Source organism: Dreissena polymorpha, chromosome 2 (assembly GCF_020536995.1).
Source record: "Dreissena polymorpha isolate Duluth1 chromosome 2, UMN_Dpol_1.0, whole genome shotgun sequence".
Classification (NCBI taxonomy): domain Eukaryota; kingdom Metazoa; phylum Mollusca; class Bivalvia; order Myida; family Dreissenidae; genus Dreissena; species Dreissena polymorpha.
Window position 1 is genome coordinate 126,519,961 of NC_068356.1, and position 19,955 is coordinate 126,539,915.

The 19,955-nt window shown below is 33.3% G+C and overlaps 1 protein-coding gene across 1 annotated transcript; it reads left to right on the forward strand.

Annotated features, from left to right (window-relative positions):
- Positions 1 to 7,472: 7,472 nt before the first annotated feature.
- Positions 7,473 to 13,704, forward strand: LOC127868908 (uncharacterized). Its single transcript, XM_052411060.1, has 3 exons — positions 7,473 to 7,845; positions 11,100 to 12,046; positions 12,944 to 13,704. Exons 1-3 carry the CDS (start codon positions 7,694 to 7,696, stop codon positions 13,294 to 13,296), a joined length of 1,452 nt encoding a protein of 483 aa, XP_052267020.1. The 5' UTR covers positions 7,473 to 7,693; the 3' UTR covers positions 13,297 to 13,704.
- The last annotated feature ends 6,251 nt before the right edge of the window (positions 13,705 to 19,955 follow it).

The window sequence follows — 19,955 nt, forward strand, 5'->3', positions numbered from 1 at the left end:
CTTGCTGAGTGCAAATGTTGTTATCATATCTTGATTTAGTTTACTCAATACATTTTAATAATATCATCTTCAAAGATGGTGACAATCTTTATGAGCATAATATTTTTTGCTCATGTTGAACTTTTGTGATCACCTTTTGTCAATTGTCTGTCTTCCGTTGTGTGTCATGAATATTTGCCTTGTTAACAATACAGTAGTGGCCGCATTTATTGTTGGATCTTCATGAAACTTTGTCAGAAGATTTGTCCGTATTATATCTTGGACGAGTTAAAAAATGGTTCAGGTCTGTGGAAAAACATGGCTGCCAGGGGGCCATTTGTTGTTCATTCTTCATGAAACTTGGTTAGAACATTTGTTCCATTGATATCTTGGGCTGCAAAAAACAGGTCATTTCTTTTTATCTCAGTTAAGCGACTTAGGGCCTTTCAGGCCCTCTTGTTTCATTAGATGCTGTCCAACAAAAAACCTGACCTGTAAAATGAGGCACATTAATTGTTCATTTTTTCTGACAAAATCACATTTTAATCATGTCAAGGTGGAAGTGCATCTGAGTGAGTAATACATTAAATTCAACATTAATGTTTGAATATTTTTTTATATTTAATATAAAATATTTTATCAAGAAAATTTGGTTCATAATTCAATTGTCAGTGGTTCGATCCCAGGTGGGGTTAACCTTTTTTAACATTTTTTTATTTCTTTAATTTCATTTTCATTTATACTGGAGCTTTTTAGTCATCTCGTTTAAATTAATCAATTTAAAGCATTTAATCACACACTTCAAAACAAGCCGAAATCTGTGAACAAGTACATGTAAGTTATTAATGATTAAGGTCAAGTTTGATACTGTATGGTATTATGTTTGTGATTAAATATTGTTTTTTATTAATGTCTTTTGGTAAGCTGTTGTGATCCCAGTTAAGATTGTAAACAATTTCTAATGTTTATGCATATTTCTTACAATCTATGTACCGGTACTGGGGTTTTGCCTAATTGATGTATTTTTATAAAATTTGACGTAGACGGTAGGGATAGTTAAAACAACAAATCTCGGTTAAAAGTGCGGTGACCCCCTTTTTTATTTGTGTTTTATGATGACAACACGTAGATGAACATATTTGAGCAGATTTGCAGAATTCTATTTGACAGATTAAAAAAATATTTATGTTTTGGTGTTTAAAATAGTAAAACACTGATTTTTTGGGGGGTGACATAAAAAATATTTTTTTAAATTTAACTTGTGTTCTCCATTTTTTTGGCATTGTGTTGTTTAATTAAATGGTATTTTATGTATCTCAGCTTATAGAATATCTATATGTTGTCTATTTAATAGGTTATTAATTGGTTTGAGGCAATTAGAGATTTTCCAGTTTAAATGAAAAAGTACATGTTATAAAATGGTGAATAAAATCAAAACAAGGCCGGTGACCCTATATTTTTATTTCATTTTTCATAAAGTATTTGTATATAGTACTTGAATATAAATTTTGAACCAAATCTATTTGGTGGAAAAAAATCAGCAAAACTGCAGCAACACCCCTTAAAAAGCATATTACGCATGTGTAAGATAAAAATATACGTAATGGTTATATTACATAGGGAAACAGGGTATGGCATGGGATAAATTTCTATATTAGTAAAAGTGACATTGACTGCACTGACCCCATATGAATAGCAAGGAAATTCTTTGTACAAAGTTTATAAACAAATAATTTTTCCATGAAAATATTAAATATCTTACAGTTTTTTTGTACAACAGTTTTGCAGTTACATTGTATAAGAAATTGAAATTGATCCTGATTTCACCCACTGCATATAAAATCTAGAGCGAAGTCTTGATTTCAAAAGTATTTACGGTATAAAAAGCTTATGTCATTCAATATCTCCGAAACCTGGTGATAAGAATATACCCTTATCTAATAACCCTCATTTTGTACCAAAAAAAATTAAATTTCCCAGAGGATGGATGCCCCAAGTCACAAAGTATACATACAGTATTAAAACAGTCAACATATGAAACAAACAAGATGTAATATAATGATAAATACTATTGCAGAGCAGTAAATGTATGCAGAAGAATTAATACATGCTATGTTCATCCATAATATAAGTCCTATGAAAACAGGAATTCAAAATCGATGGTAAGAAATACATTCATCTTTATATATTTATTTAATACCATGCCACAGCTTTATGAGCAGTAAACTTAGACGTTATAATAACATTATTACAAGAGGGCCGAGGCCGTAAGCAACTCACCTATTGTCCAAAGCATTGCAGGGTTCTGCAAGTATATAACCCAAGTAGTCTGCAAGGTTTATAATAAACTTGTAAGGAAAATTTCCCCACCTGGCAACCATGTTTTTAACCAACTAGAAATCGGCCCAAATTTAACGCTAACATGGTTTTACAAAAGCCCCTCTCTATGGAAAGTGAAATGGGAGGTGAAAAAGAAGATGGCAGAGGCCAAGGAGGAATGGATTGAGGAGCAATTCATTATTATCGGCAAAGAGATGAAAAAATGAAGCAATAAGACGGCATACAGCACCCTCGATACCCTCACGAAGACCCTGTCGCATAGCCGGTGGTACACAATAACGTGCACATGTCCAGGGTTTTTATTGCTGTTAATTTTGCTACTTACATTTTAACACACACACTTTCCAATGCTCGGGACGTGTGCAGAGGAACGTGTCCAAAAATTAAAACGTAAATATGACGTATGAAACCGACATATAACGAAAACGTACGGAATTAAGCGATGTTTTGACCAATTATGACATACGTAGATAAACAAGGTTTAATAAAACCCCTGAGTCGTACACTTCTTTACGTTGTATACCCCAGGCAAGGAAATGATTGTCGTAAAACGAATCGTAATAGCCCATGCTTTAGGAGAGACTGTCTTTCGAATAATGTATACAACTTTGGGTAATTGCGTTGGTCAATATTCGAGTATTATATTCTTACACTTATGCCCCAAACATTCGTTACGTTACAATCAGTCAGCCCAAGGTCAGTGTTATAGCAGACGCTGATATGAATCTCCTGACCAAGAGTGCCTATGTCCTAAACAGGTGAACTTCAGTGACCTTTACAACTACCCGCCTCAACCATACTCCAGTCTCCTTCATAACGATCCCAGACCAAAAGCGGACGACTAAAGTCCGTCCATACTTAAGGCAGAAGTGGAGGATGCAGTTTGTAGTCTTAAAGCAGGAAAATCTCCGGGCGTGTATGACGTCCCATCCGAGTTTATTTAGGACGGGGGAGAGGCAACGAATGCAGCAACGACGGCACTATGCCAAAATATCTGGGAGGGGAAGTGGTCCAAGGAGTGGACCGAGTCACTGATCACCATCCCCCCCTACACTAAAAGGGCAACCTCAAGTTGTGCGAGAATTACCGCATTGAAAAGTAAGGCCGAGTAACTTCTGGCCGAAGAGCAAGCTGGATTCAGAGCTGGGCGGAGCACAGTGGAAAATATTTTCAACTGCAGAGTAATCATTGATTAACACATGCAATACCAATGTGAGCTCTTTCACAACTTCATCTACTTTAAGAAAGCTTTCGACCGAGTATGGCATATGGCATGTTCTGAGAGGTATCAACGTTGACGAATGACTGGGGCAAGTCACCCAAGAACTCTACGAAAGCGCCGCAAGCGAAATACTTCTCATTGGAGAGCAGGGGCATTTATTCATGGCATGAATGGGCCTCCGTCATCCATGTCTGCTCTTCCCCGTCCTGTTTAACCTTTTCCTTGAGAAGATACTGCAAGAGACTCTCCATGGCCAGAACACCTTTATCTCTATCGGAGCAGAGCACAAGACCAACGAGTACGTACAGAACATGACTGCACTTATTGGCCCTCAAGAGCCCCTTCTGGCGACCGTCAAACGACGAAAGCTGGCTTGGTTTGGACATGCCACTAGGCCCGACTCTCTGTGCAAAGCTGTTCTCCAGGGCATGCAAGAGGGAGGTCGTCGTCGAGGCCGTCAGCAGAAAAGCTGGATTGAAAATGTCAAAGAGTGGACATCCCTACCCATGGATGAATTACTCTACATACCTGACTGTAGGAGGGTTTTTGCATCGTCGTCCCTCATCTCATTACTCCCCCCAACGACCAGACCGGTCAAAGGATTGATAATGATGATGACATAAGGCAGACTTCCCCGCCTCATGGTGGCCATATTTATTCATTGTACCGGACCCATATCTCACTCAGCCGAAAAATCATTAGAACAAATGTTCAAAGCAAGTTTCGATAAGGTCGTGCAGGCAAATGTTACTGCTCAGGTCGTCACAAGCTTTTTTTTTTTAATTTGACCTAGTGACCGAGACTTTTACCACACGTGAGCAAATTATAAACGCGGCCAAAATATCATTGGTACATCTATTTTATCGAGTTTCATGAAGATTGAACATTACATGTGGCCTAAATAGTGTTAAAAAGCTTTTTTATTTGGACTAGTGATCTAGTTTCATACTCAACCTGACCTTGTTTACTATCAGCCAAGATATTGTTGGGATTAATGTTCTTATCAAGTTTCATTAAGGTCGGACACTAGATATAGTCCGTAGAGTATCCACAAACTTCATGTAATTTGACCATGTGACCTAGTTCTTGGCTCTAACTACCCAATTTTAAACTCAACAGAGATATCAGTTTGTTACAAAAGTTCTGACACAAGTTTAAATCATGTTGAGACAAATGCCTATGCTTAGCTATGGCGGCCATATTATGCATTGAAGCAGAACAATGTGTACATGTTTTATATAGGACCCTCCAATTAATTTTGGTGAACATTTTCTTGAAGATTGGCGAAGAAATAACATATTGAGTCAACTATACAACTTTTTTCTCAGTTAAACTCGATCGAACATTTTGTGCATTGTTGTGCAACCTTTTGAATAATTTGTGCAGAGGAAAACCGACAATTGTTGTTCAATTTTTCACAAATGACCACCACGAGGAGACTGAGTGTTGCGTGTATCAAATATCAAATCAAATCAAAGGTTAATGTCATTCTTAGAGGTCAATATTTAAATTAAGCCAACAACAGAATCTTATTTTTGAGAAGCAATGGAATACTGCTTGGTTAATTTTAAAGAAACTTCGTAGGTATGACACGTAGATTCAAAGATATTTGGATCCTTCAGGTCTGTTGTAAATTTAAATTTCTGGAGCTAAAAAAGATTTCTAAAATAAAAACAACGGTCAGGGGTTTAATAGTGGTCCTCTACGGAGTTTGTTCAAATCTTTTCTAGATTTAAAACTGGTCACGTCCCAAGGGTTATTTGATATATATAGACTTATATAGTAACCTATTATAGAAAGCCATGTCCTCTGAAATATAAAAATGGAGGTTTTTAATATTTGAGTTATAACCTTGTGTGGTTTAGCTCTACTAAGTTTGTTCAACTGAAATGACTCTTCTATGAAATTGCAACGGTCAAGTGTAATATATTTCGTGTGTAACATCGTGGCATTGTCCTGTACAAAGTTTATTCAAATAATGCTCTTTAGTTCAAAATGGGTCTCGTTTTCCCTATGTGTATATAGCGTAAACCAAAAAATATCTGAACTCACAATGCCTAGAGGTTTGTTATTTGGATTGTAACATCTCGTAGCGGTCATCATATGCCGAGTCTGTAAAAATCATACCGGTTGGTTTTAAACTTGCCATGCTCCTAGAGAAACGGAAAGGGATTTAATATATGTTGTCTTAAATGGTGTTCCTATTCTGAGTTAGTTCAAATCATAATCCTGGAGCCCAAACTACCCTCCCCATAGCGTGTCACGGTTAACATAGACTTATATAATAAAAAATAAATAAAAATATTTTTTTCTGAAACCGCGAGGATAAGGTTTTTAATATTTAGTGTGCGATATCATATTTAGACCCTCTACTAATTTTGTTTCAAATCATAAATTGGGGTTACAATTGACCCACCCGAGTTGATATTTTGTGTGTGTTTATGGTAAAGCTTTACTGTCTCATACCAGTTTCAAATCTGTGTCTTACAAAGTAAACACCCACATTAAAACACAGTTATTACATACACTTCACTAATTCTGCTTATAATTTAGTTTCTACATGTCTCAGGTGAACCACCTATCACCTTCAGTCGTTCTTTTTCTACTTTGTCAGCACAACTATTGCTGCAAATATTTACATAAAACATTAACACACTCTCAACTGGCCGAATACAACTGGCCATGATTATATATATCTTTAAGAGAATCTTAACTTATCTTTAGTTAAACAGGAACACACATCTTTTGTTAAAATTTAAGAAAAGTAACCATTTATTATTTGTATTGTAAAAAGATTGTGAAACACACGTATGATTTCAACTACAACTTGTAACAGTTGTACAACAGCATATAATGTAAAAAGAGAAATTTAATTACAGATAGATGTTAATAATATGATAGGAATTTGTAGATGGATTTTGTCATCATAAGGTTCAAAATATTTGAAGTAGAAAATTAGTTTTAAATATTGAACGATTTATTACTGGCAAGTAGAGTCGTGCATTCATTAAAATTGAAAGATCAAGATAGAATATTTAGATAAGTTGTGTGTTTAACAAAGCGTTCAAATAACGAAAGGGCCTACGTATTGACAAAAGATTGTTATTACCTCATATAGTCATTAAAATAGGCCAGATGAACGGGTCACCGGAAAGTCTTATTTGCGTAGGTCACACAAAATATTGCACCGGCAAACATAACGCTAAAACTTTATATCATCACAAAGTAATTAAATTTTGGGGTATTCGACAAGCGTGTTAATACATGAATAAATTGTTCTCTCTAGTACATTCGCCGCCAAATAAGTTTATGTTTGATTATGTTGGTGTGGTCCCTTCCATTAAGACGCCACTCTAAACATACCTTTGGGGACATAGTAAAATAGCTCACGCTTGAGCACTATGTGTGAAGAGATGTTCCAACAAACTTATGCTTATTTAAGGTACATTTCATGACGGTTTTATTTCACCTGTAGCTTGTCAACTTCAAATCTTCATACATACACACATAATAACTGGCGATTGCAGGGGGGTGGGGTGGATGGGATCCAGGTCAAGGTTACTATTTTTTATTAAAAAAAGGTATTAGCTCATCGCTACTAGAGAAAGAAAGAAGTATTTGCAATACATCAGTATAAATGCCTGCCATTGTTTACTCAAACAGGAAACAAATTAATTTTCTGTTATGTATTCAATACAGGCAAAGTTCATATAAATCTTATGAATTTGACATTTTTTATTAATTTTAGCAAAATTGTTGGCTGATGTCAGAACAGTATACAAATCATCTAGTATTATATTCACAGCACACTATGATTGTGACAGTCTGGGTTAAAGTATCTAACAACTCCGCAATGTTTACATGATAGATGTAAAGTGCATTGGCATGCTGTTAGTTGGTATCATAATCTTGTGATAGTTATAATCGTTGCACTGTTTACTTTGTGTTTATGAAATTTAAAACAGCAAGCTTGTTTAAATAGACTTTAATCCTTCGATGGATAATAGTTGATGTGATAAATTCATGTTTATACGTTGAAATACTAATGGACTGTATAATACAATTAAGTAAACAGTCAAAGCGTGTTAAGTGAAATATGTTTTATTTTCCTGTCAACTTAAAGTTTGCAGTGTTGTTGATAACCAAAAAAAAATGGGCAAGAGATTGTCTACGAGAAAAGTTTCAAAAGAAATGGATCAAGAATTTATTATTCAATGTATAAGACACGAACACAAAAAAATCAGACTGTATTGCAAGGACCACAGCCAGTTGTGCTGCTCTGTTTGTGTTGACCTTTATCACAGGTATTTCAAATAAGTATGATTTAATTAATTTGAACTTGAATATAAATAAATCAATTCAGTAAATATTTTTACCAATACACACATCCATTTTCAATAGAAAATGGATATATATATATGTCTGGTTTAAAAGTGAAGTGTTAAATGGTAGAGTAGGGGTAGATAGTCAACTAGGAAAGTTTACTTGTGTAACGAGTCGAGGATCGAGTGTTATTGATTTGGTTATGTGTACGCCGTTGTTATTTTCATGTATTGATCAGTTTGAAGTACTTGATCCGAATTTATTATCGGACCACTGTATGGTAAAATTTCACATGACTTCTGTTAAAAACTATTGTTATTTAAATGAAAGTGCTATAAATGAGTGTGATAAAGTATCGCATAAAGTATCGCACGTATTCAAATGGGATAATGACAAAATGGATATTTATATACAATCTTTCAATAATGCAGAAACTTCTCAATCTTTGATTAAAATATGTAATACCATCGATCTTACAAATAGTTTTGCGTCATTAAATAATTGTTTGGAAAATGTCTTTTCTGTAATCCATAATGTTTGTTCACCTTTATTTAAGAAGACAATAAACACTGAAGTAAGAGGAAACATCGTGAACATAAAATAATATATGGTTTAATGACGAGTGGCAAAGGGCAAAATCTGAATTCTATAATAACTTGAATATATATAGAAAGGGCACGTCAGATGAAAATAGAATTTTGATGGTTCAATCCCGGAGCAAGTTTAAATGTTTAATTAGAACAAATAAATATAATTCTGATTCAGAGCAGACAAAGATTTTAGGGTGCAAAAAATATTGGAAGTTATTAAAGGGATCGGTAAAGTCTTGCAAGTCAGATAAATTAAAGACTGATGACTTTTTTCGATATTTTAAATCCATTAATGATCAAGACACGCAATTTTATCAGCCAGATAAAGACATTCTGTATTTTAATGAAATATATCTTAACGAGGAATTTCAGGTAATGTTTGATGATTTAAATATCGAAATATCACAAGACAAAATTAAAAAAGCATGTACATCTTTAAAAAATGGAACATCTGCTGGTCCTGATTACGTTTTAAACGAGTTTCTTAAACACGGTGTTAGAAATGAACACTTTCTTAGGGTATTATATTTACTTTTTAATAAAATGTTTGATAAAGGTTATTTTCCAGAAACTTGGAGCGAGGGACTTATTGTTCCACTGCATAAAAAGGGGGATTTAGACGACCCGAGCAGTTATAGAGGAATAACCACTATTAAGTACTGTAGGAAAATTATTTAGTAAAATAATTAATAGTCGATTGAACTTATGGGGGGGGGGAAATATAAAGTATATATAGAAGCTCAAGCCGGATATCGAAAAGGTATGGGTACTATTGACAATATTTTTGTACTGCAGGGTATTATGACGCATATTTTGAATCAAAGTAAAAAATTGTACACAGCATTTGTCGACTTTACGAAGGCATTTGACTTTATCGTTAGAGATATCATCTGGTATAAACTGATACAATTAGCGGTACGTGGTAAAATTTTGAATCTAGTAAGATCAATGTACAATGTTGTTAAATCGAAAATCAAATATAATATTAGTAAGAAATCAGTTATGATTCGTTTACATGCTATCTGGGAGTGAGACAAGGTGAATCGTTATTGCCATTTTTGTTTTCGATGTATTTAAAATGATATTGAGGAACATTTTATGCTTAATAAGTTTGAAGGAGTTAATCTTGGTATGTTAAAAGTGTTTTTATTGTTATATGCTGATGAAATTGTAATATTTGCAGAATCGGAAGCTGGACTACAAAATGGATTAGATTTATTAGAGCAGTATTGTACTAAATGGAAGCTATGTGTTAATGTGAACAAAACAAAAATACTGATTTTTAAAAAAGGCGAACAGAATAGAAGAAATTATTTTTTTTATTATAAACGCAACATTGCAGAGATAGTGAATAGATTTACATACCTAGGCATAGTATTTACCACTGGAGATTCTTTTTCACTAACATATGACGCACTCTCAGGACAGGCTCTTAAAGCAATATACAAGCTGAAAGTAGATTTAGTTAAATACCCAGATATATCAGTTCATCATACACTTGAGCTTTTTAATAAACTTATTGAGCCTATTCTAAGCTATGGCTGTGAAGTATGGGGGTTAAATAATTCTGTTCAGATCGCAATAATTCATATACGATTCTGTAAACAAGTGTTAGGTGTGAGGTTGCATACACAAAATAATTTCGTTTATGGGGAACTTGTTCGTATGCCATTAATAAATAAACGTATATCTGTGTCTTAAAGTACTGGTTTAGAATATTACAATCTGATGGTGCCAAGTACATAAAAATCGTTTATGATATGTTATTACATGATCATGATATATATCCAGAAACTAATCTTGGGTTAAATTTCTCAAAGAATTATTAGACAGATTAGGATTTAGTAAAGTAAGGTTTTTTTCAATGTGTAGGAGATATTAATATATTTTTATCCATACCTAAACAACGAATATCTGATATGTTTTTGCAAACCTGGTCAAGTAAAATGCAAAACACGACCAGAGGTAGAAGTTATAGCCTTTACAGTAGCTTTAAGTTCTAACACTATTTAAATGTAATAAATATTTCAAAATTTAGAATTGCGTTTATTCGTTTAAGAGTATCTGCCCGCAGACTTAAAGTGGAAGCAGGGAGATGGCACAAACCTGAAAAAATACCGTTTCAAGACAGAAAATGCAAACACTGTAACGTCCTTGAGGACGTATTTCATTATTTACTGGAATGTCCAATGTTTATGTCTTTACGTAAGAAGTATGTAAGTAAATATTATTGGAAAAACACAAACATGATCAAGTTTATTGACCTTTTACAGACTGTCAATGAAAAAAGTGTACGAAATCTATTTTGTTTTTAAAGCTTTTAAATTGAGAGCTAACTTATGTTATCAATAGTTTCTCTCCATGTTCTAACATTTATTTATCTTTTTAATATTAAGATACAAAAACATTCATTTATCTATTTAATATTAAGATACAAAAAACTATAAAGTGTTTGTATTAAGACTTTCTCTGTACGCCATTGACCATATGTATATATACCTTGTTGTAATATGTGTGTACTCAAGGGCTTAATATATATATTGGTAAAACAAAAAATCAATGTTAACATTTAAATTAAGCTCAAATGAAATCAAACATTGTATTGATAATTCTCATTAAATTACAGGTCTATTCCTTTGTTTCAGACTGTGCATTGGAGTGATGCCAATATCAGAATTCGTTAAAGATCAACCAGTCGATACGAATCCGCTGTCATTGAAGATTCAAACCGTTCTTCCCCAACTGAAGAGCCTTCAGAATAATCAGGAGACCAGCATGAAGTATTTGCAGAAATCATACAGAGATCATGAGCGAACCATGATTGAACAATTGCGTCAACTGATATACTCCATGTTTGTTAATAATGATAATAAACATAAGCAAGCAGAACTGAATCTGAAAATAAATTCTATTTTAGTGGACTTCGAGAAAAGTACTTTGAAAGAAATGAGAAATGAACTTATATCCCAAAAGGATTCACTTTCAAAGTCTATACACACCTGCACCATACTTCAGAATGATTTGACACACTTCCATGACTTCATTCAGCAAATTGAGGGCAATAAGGAGCTCTGCTTTACAGCCGTTATGAAATGTGAGCCTATAATACTGCAGGCATTTACTGTGCTGGGAAAGTTAGACAAGGTGTTTACTGTTAAGGGGAAGTATGAGCACAATGTGAAAATACCGAGTGATCCGTCAGAATGCCTTATCAGAGCCATCACTGTTCTTCCAGATGGAAAGATCCTGGTTGCTGACTTTAATAACAAAAATGTCAAGCTCCTGGACCAGCAGTACCATGTGGTGACTCATTGTGATATGACTGCTCAACCACTAGACATATGTCATATAACACATAGTGAGGTTGCAGTAGCAGTGGTTGATAATAGGAACGCACATGAGGTTCAGTTTATCACAGTCAACCAAAGCCAGCTTGTGAAAAGCAGAAGACTTCAGTTAGAACATAGATGTAGAGCTATTGCCCACCAGCATGGAGACATGTTCATATGCACTGGTACTGCACTAATCAAGTACACATTGAGTGGGAGACTTGTCTCCAATATTTATGAGGATAGATCAGGTGTTCGGACAGGTAATAATCATGATTTATTCATCCTGATATTATTTAGAATATGTATTACAAATTATAAATGTGTATAATTTATATGTGTTCCTTAATTGTTACAGTAGCCAGAAAGATCTTCAATATAATTAATTTATAAACATGAGTAATATTTTGTCTGTGACTACATGGCATATTTATAAATAGGAACTGCTTTCCTAGAAAAAAGACATTTTTTTCTGGTCCGCATTTTGTTGTTATCAAACTGTACATGCACAATATGTTTTATAAATTAAAAATATCATAACATAGTATAAAATAGATACTCCATTATATTTTGTAATTGGATTTCAAGAAGTGTACTACGTACATATGTTAATATAATAATTTATTTGTATAAACTTGCTTTTGTAAATGGTTTAGTAAAAATTGGAAGGAAAGGTTTTAATATTGGTTGTTTGAAACTTCATTTTTCTTGTGATCAAACTTTGCAAACACATCTTCATCTGTAAAGATGCACATCTATGAAGTATTTCGTCTTGTATCACTTTCACTTAAATGTCATTACATTGTTATTACATTTGTAAACGTGTAGCAAATATATTATTGCTGCACATATAGATAAATTCATATGTACATGTTGATTTAACTGTGTACTTGTTTCCATCTGTGTAATTGTTTTGATCTATGTAATTGTACAACACTTCATTTCTAACTCACCAGTCCCAACATGGCAACCATGTACACAAAAAATAAAACTGAATCTTCATACTATAATAAAATAGTAAATATTATTGAATTATATGCACATATTGATTATGTGTTATTTCCTTTTCATAGCATTACATACAGTATCACTGCAGTCTGTGTTTAGGAATATTAAATATTTACATTGAATCAATGTCTTGATGTTACTATGTTTTGCAGTATGCAGGTGTGCTGTGAGTCCCTCAGGGGACATGATGTACATAACTAACTGGGACCATCACAAGCTCCTCACCCTGGCCAGAGATGGCACTGTCCTTGCCACATACACCGATCCACACCTACAAAGGCCACGTGGTTTACACGTGACCCCTGCAGGTCAGGTACTGGTCTGTGGATGGTGGTCCAGCACTATACAACAGGTTGACTGGGAGGGGAAGAGCAAGTTGGCCACTATTGCTACACGGGAGAGGAATGGAGTGGTGTTCCCAGAGTCATTCTGTTACAGCAGCAGCACGTCTCATATCATTGTGGGACAGTGGGACAACAACATCCTGGTGTTCACAGTGGAATAGTGGACTTTTTCATATATATTATAGTTTTTGTTATATGTGACTTACATTTCATTGCTACTGTGGTGTTTTGAATAGGAACGTGTATATTGTAAAATGTTATAGTATAAACATGTTTGTTTAATTGCAGAATCGTGATTTTGCTAAACAATTGATTTATTACAAAATGTGAAGTGTTTCTTTGAACATCAGAACTAAATATTATGGGCAATAAAGTGTACTTGCTTATGTTTTTATGTCTCAAACAACTGTTTTAGTATCGTAATTTAACTGACAAATTGTCATAAACTGTGTATAAAAGATTACAATTATATACATACATGTACACGTCACTTGCACTATTCTTAGTCTTTTGTTGGTGCAAACATGTTAGAATTGTATGTTTAATCTATTTCTGAGCACACACCAATATGACTGGAGTACAGAAAATAGTATTATCTTCCACCATTGACTTGTTTGTTTAAGAATTATGTTTTGTTATGTTATGTATCAGCAACAAATAAATTGATGTTCTATTGTTCAGTAACTGGTGCACAAGCTACTGATTTGTGTGCTGCCCTTACTGTCAAAATTTACAGTCCAACATTCCAAGATATATAGCATATTATCTGGGAATATTGTCCAGCATCATTTTAAGCGAATCGTTATAGGTGAAACACATCGGCAAACTTCATGGTCTTTATGGTCTTTTTGTACGCAAAAACACCAGCGTTCGTGCATACCACACAGACCAAGAAGCTAAAAAACATCTGTCCAAGGCATAATAGTCAACGATTACAACCAGATTGAATCAAAGTACTGACAGTACTGGTGTGACGATGCTTTTGAAGAGGATGGCTATAAAATCATCGATTTAAGTTTATCTACATAACCACAATTGTGTATGTGGGTACGAACATTTTGGGTACGAAAAAAAATTGAGTACGAACATTTTTGGTACGAAAACATTATGCTAAAATAAATTTGCGTACGAAAACAATTTGGATACGAAACAAATTAGGGTAGGAAAAAAAATTGGGTACGAAAACAATTTGGGTACGAAAAAAATGGGTATAAAAAAAATATTGGTCGAAAAAAAATTGGGCACGAAAATAAAATTGGGTACGAAAAAAAATGTGTACGAACAATTTTTGGTACGAAAAAAAAATTGGGGGTACGGGAAAGAAGTACCCGTTGGGAACTTGACCCATTCAGCAAAACTTGGAGGCGGGTTACATTCGCGATCAAATATAAAAATAACTACAATAGGTGTTTTCCCAGCGTCACAGCATTTGAAGTGCCAACTGGTAGTTTCGTGTCTAGTTTTATGACTAACTGGAATGTCACAGTTTTGAATTAATTAATGTATAAGTATGTTTCTCTTCTTTATGGCTTGTTAATATTGTATGCCCCCTAAGGGTGGCATATAGTTGTTTTACTGTCCGTCAGTCCGTCCGTAAGTCTGTCCTTTCGTCTTAAAACTTTAACATTGCCCATAACTTTTGCAATATTGAAGATGGCAACTTGATATTTGACATGCATGTGAATCTCATTGAGCTGCGCTTTTTGAGTGGTAAAAGGTATAGGTCAAAGTCATCCTTTAAGGTCAAAGGTCAAATATATGGCTTCAAAGAGGTGCAGTAGGGGCATTGTGTTTCTGCCAAACACATCTCTTGTCTTAATGAAAGTAATATAGGTCCTTTTTTTCTTAAAATAAGGCATGTCTTCACAATTTTCAATATATTTATTTATTTTGTTAATTAATCCTTGGTACATTGGAAATTTAATTTGTTCGGACATCTGTTTCCAAACATTCTTTCAAAATATAACAATTTCTTTCTATAATAATATTACTCACATAATAAATAACCCTTTCATATAGACTTTTAATCTTAATATAGCTATTGTTACTTGTAAAATTACAATTACAAAATATAGGCATATCCAGAATATCATCACAATTTATTATTGGAAGCTTTTCAATGCCCAAAATATAGTTTTTCAAGATGTTGAGCCAACATTTATTTTACAAGTGTAAACATATATTCTCTGAACAAATTTTTCCAATATTAAATATATTATTAAATCTATTAATGATTTAACCAGTGAAGAACAATTCACTTTGCCTTACACTGAAGTTACACTTATCTCTTAAGCCATGTTATTTTCATGTATGTTTTCAAAACAACATATTGCTATCATATTTAACCCACCTACCGGGTATGTAACATTCATTAAAAAAAAATACAGTTGAAAGTAGCAGATAATTTCCGCTTTAACAACACTTTTTTCAAGTCTTATCATTCATAAAGTTACATTATTTAGAGCTCATGACGCAATTCATATATTTCCAATGATGACTTTTTCAATTTTGAACAAACCTCCATGTTTTGGGTACTAGTTAAAAAGTTGGTTTATTAAAAGATTGTAATGAATGCAATCAATATCTGATTAATTAAACAACATACCAGTTGTTAACTTGTAAAGACCCCTTTAACTAATAGATTTAATTCGGAACTCGCGCCTTGGGGTTTTCTGATTTCTGAGCGCGCGCGGGAAGTACAAACATTGTAATTAATACAGTAAAATAATGACCCTTCGATATCCGATTTGCTTCCATTCAGTAGTGGACAATAAGTATTTAAATTACAGTAGTGTTTCTGTCAGGAAATGTCATTATTCAAGTATTTTGTTGTTATTACTATTACTATTATTATTAATAATTACACATAACAAATCTAACACTGATATAGATGTATGTCAGACGTTTATTACAGGATTAAAGTCTAAATACACCATTCAGATGTACAGCCGCCTAAACGAATGGGTCCAGTAGCTAACATCCTTAAAAGACATGAAATACCGACTTTGTCAGCTGTATGGTAATGAAGGAACCAATACCAACGGCTTGAAATGTGCACTATTTCTTCTGAAAAACATTATTCATGTTCTTGTTTTTTCGGCATGCTTTATATATAAAGCAAATACAAGTAATGTATGGTAAAGCTCGTTAGTGATGTGCCTTCTAATCTTAAGGTCTTAGACTTTAGCGAATAAATTCCTTTACTTTTCAGAATATTTTAAAGAAAAGCATCACAATAAAGCTATATCAATAGACATATAAATATGCAACTGATATGGAATGATATGTTAGTTCTAGTACTACGAATGGACTGAGGATAGTAAGGTTTTTGTTGTTTGGTACTTGTCTGTATGTTTTTAAATATATCTGAATAGTGTAATATATATATGATTGAGTCAATGTCTTGGTAGTTTCGTTGACAAACTTCCATTAAAACTGTATGCCCAGGCCTACGCCCAATATATACAATGACATAGTTACTTGACCGAAGCTGTTTACATGTACATGCAGCATTATATCGTGTTACATAGTATTCTTACAAATTAAACACGATCGAGATTAGTTCATCTCAAGAAAAATGATAAAATCATGGTATTTTTATCAACTATAACGAACGTGTGAGCTAATGGTGTTTACTATTCAGCGATAAGAGAAATTATTGATTAACTCTCTTTTAAAATATGTTAGTCTGCTTTTGTTTGTACCTACCGCGCTTGCTCAAATATCAGAAAAAAAGATTGGAGAGTTCCGAATAACAACTATTACCCTACAATAACAGGATTTAACGAGGTTTTGCAGACAAATCTGAAAAGTATGGGATAAAGAGATATTGCTCATTTGGAGAATTTTCCTTTTTTACCAAAATTATTCCTAGCATATGTAAGATATTTCTTCTTTGTATTGCTTAGTTAATAGTTTAAAAACACTATTAAGACACATGTAACTTTTGTTGTGCATATTTCATTTTAACCATTATCATAATTGCTGAATGAATATTTTAATAATAAAAAGCAATTACTTCTTTAGTTACAATGTTTACAATACAAAAAAAATTAGAAAGAATTGAAATAAATGAAACTTCCCCCAGGTTTGCAATATAAATTTAAATGTAATACTAGTAAGCTATTCCATTAAAAATACAATGCAATAACGAATCTCTATTTAAAATAACCGAAGTTACACTGCATTATGACAAAATTATAATTAAGGAGACACTCATTCTAAAAATTCATAAAAAATAATGCAAGCACATTTCTTTTACATGATTAAATCATTAACAGACATATGCCTTAATACTAACCGACTAGACATGAAATCAGAATCTTATGGCCAGCAGACGAATAAGGCATTTTCTCAACAGATCCATTCTTTTTTTTGGAGCACACAATCTTTGATCCAGAAGGAGTGTCAGGGTGCAGGACCAATGTCGGTTCAAGGGGTTTACACACAGGCTGGGCAGAATGTAATTCTATTTTTATTTTGTATCATGATAGCAATCATTTTGGTAAAAAATTCATAATTATTGCCTCTTTTTTATATCATGTGTTAATATATATAATTGATGAATCAAATATGAATTACTATCTTAGTGTACCAGGGCATGTACTCACATACCCAGGATAGCACAAAAAGGGAATGGGAATTCCCTTATTTCCATTGTTGTCCACAGGTGGTTAGCGTGTGGCTTTGATATTGACTAGTGAAAACACAATTTTGAATTATAAATAATCATATTATAACGAAAAATCAACTTTTCTGAAAAACAATTCACTATCAAATATATATGTAACAAGGTATTCAACTCGAAATCACCCGAAAACATGGTGCATCGCTTTAAACAGCCATTACAGCATCAATTTTGCAGCGATTTTCACGTGCTCGGTTTTATTCAATGCATAAATGAATTTTCTTTCTGGAAATGTACATGTCTTGCAATATTTTTACAAATACCGGGTCAACTGTTAAGAAATAAAACGATACACAACTCGCGTGACCCATTTGGCATCGATCAAACCAGATTTAAGACTGAAATCTTCACGGAGTAAACGGCATTTTCCCTGCATAGTTCACGGACCTCGATACCATAATTCAATAAAACATATGAAAAACATTCTAACCGTGCTTGCCGTTGCATTATTCATCAAAACTAACCGTCCAGCGCCATTTGAAACCGTTGTTTACATACATTTTAACTAACTGACATTTTAAACACATGAGTGATTTTATTGGTCAAACTCGAAGGTGTGTCTTTACACCTTGAGATTTCATTCATGAATCCTGTCTGATCGCTGTCAAGTAGGTCACGCGAATTATGTATCGTTTTATTTCTTAAAATTTGACCCAGTATTTATACAAATATAACAAAATAAATTAATTTCCAGAAAGAAAATTCATTTCTGCGTTGAATAAGACTGGGTTCAGAAAAATCGCTGCAAAATTAATGAAGTAATGGCTGTTCAAAGCGATGCACCCTGTTTTCGGATGATTTCGAGTTGAATACCTTGTTATATATATATTTGATAGTAAATTCGTTTTCAGAAAAGTTTTCGTTATTATATGATTATTTATCATTCAAAATGATGTTTTCACTAATTAATATCTTAGCCACGCGCTAACCATCTGTGTTGTGGTCCTGGTGAATGATGACATGTCCTAGCAAGGCACAACAACTTTGTTCTTAAAGATGGTAAACTTAGCAAATTAACATTTGATTAAAAATACACATCATTTTTATAATAATAAACATCACAGGGAGATTACAGGCTTTATTAATTAAACTACAAGCTATTTAAAATATGCTTTTTACTGCAACCTTAAATGTTTGTGAGTTGGCGGAATCTTTTATGTCAATTTGTAAGCTGTTCCATAACGAACAATCCTTATATGAAAAGGACTTTTGGCCAAACCCCTTTACTTTCGTGATACTGAAACATAACCCTTTGCTAAATCTAGTATTATGGATATGAACAGTACTGGCTAGCATGAAATTCTCATTCAAGTTAGTAGGGGCAGAACTTGAGTGTATTTTAAAAACATGGTTAAGAATAATCTGTTCTACTCTTTTTTTCAACAGGTAACCAGCCCAACTGAAGAAAGTATTCTTTATTGATGTGACTTCTTTGATCTAGTCTGAAAATAAACCTAATGATCTTGTTCTGTGTGACATTGAGTCTGTTCTTCAGATTCTGAGAAATTCCATAATACCATATAGAACAGACATAATCAAAAAGACATTATATCAATGACACAATGGACATTTTTTTTAGTATCTAATGATAAAAAACCTTTGATTTCGGTATAGGAACTTAAGTCTTGCATTTGCCTTCTTAATGACCGATGTAACGATACTTTCAAAACTTAAACATTGATCTAAAGTAGCACCCAAATATTTGACTGAGTCAGTGTGCTGTAAAACTGTACAATTGCACGAAATATTACGGCTAGACTCCTTCTTTAACTTATGTTTCGAGTCAAATAAAATTGTTTTACTCAGGTGTAAAGACAATTTATTATCAACTTACCAGTTACTAACTCTTTCAAAAGTTTCAAGAGGTTTTCTTTCCGGGATATTCAAAATATAAAAATTATCACAAAATTTCATCAAGATTTAACAATGCATTTTATTTATGGTGGTTGAGCCAGGCTCGCAAACTGAAAGAAGAGTTTTCATGTACCAACAGATCACTGGCCATTAATCAAGTACTCATACCGCTGTGCAAGTTTAATTTCAGGTTCGTGTAAGTAGTAAATTGTCATGCTCTAGAATTTCAAGTAAACACAAGCAAACATATTTTATAATTTACAACTATCAATATACATG

Coding starts and splice junctions, on each gene's coding strand:
- LOC127868908 (XM_052411060.1), top strand. CDS start 7,694: ATGGGCAAGAGATTGTCTACGAGAAAAGTTTCAAAAGAAATGGATCAA. Junction 7,846..11,099: donor TGTGTTGACCTTTATCACAG/GTATTTCAAATA, acceptor CCTTTGTTTCAG/ACTGTGCATTGGAGTGATGC. Junction 12,047..12,943: donor TAGATCAGGTGTTCGGACAG/GTAATAATCATG, acceptor TATGTTTTGCAG/TATGCAGGTGTGCTGTGAGT.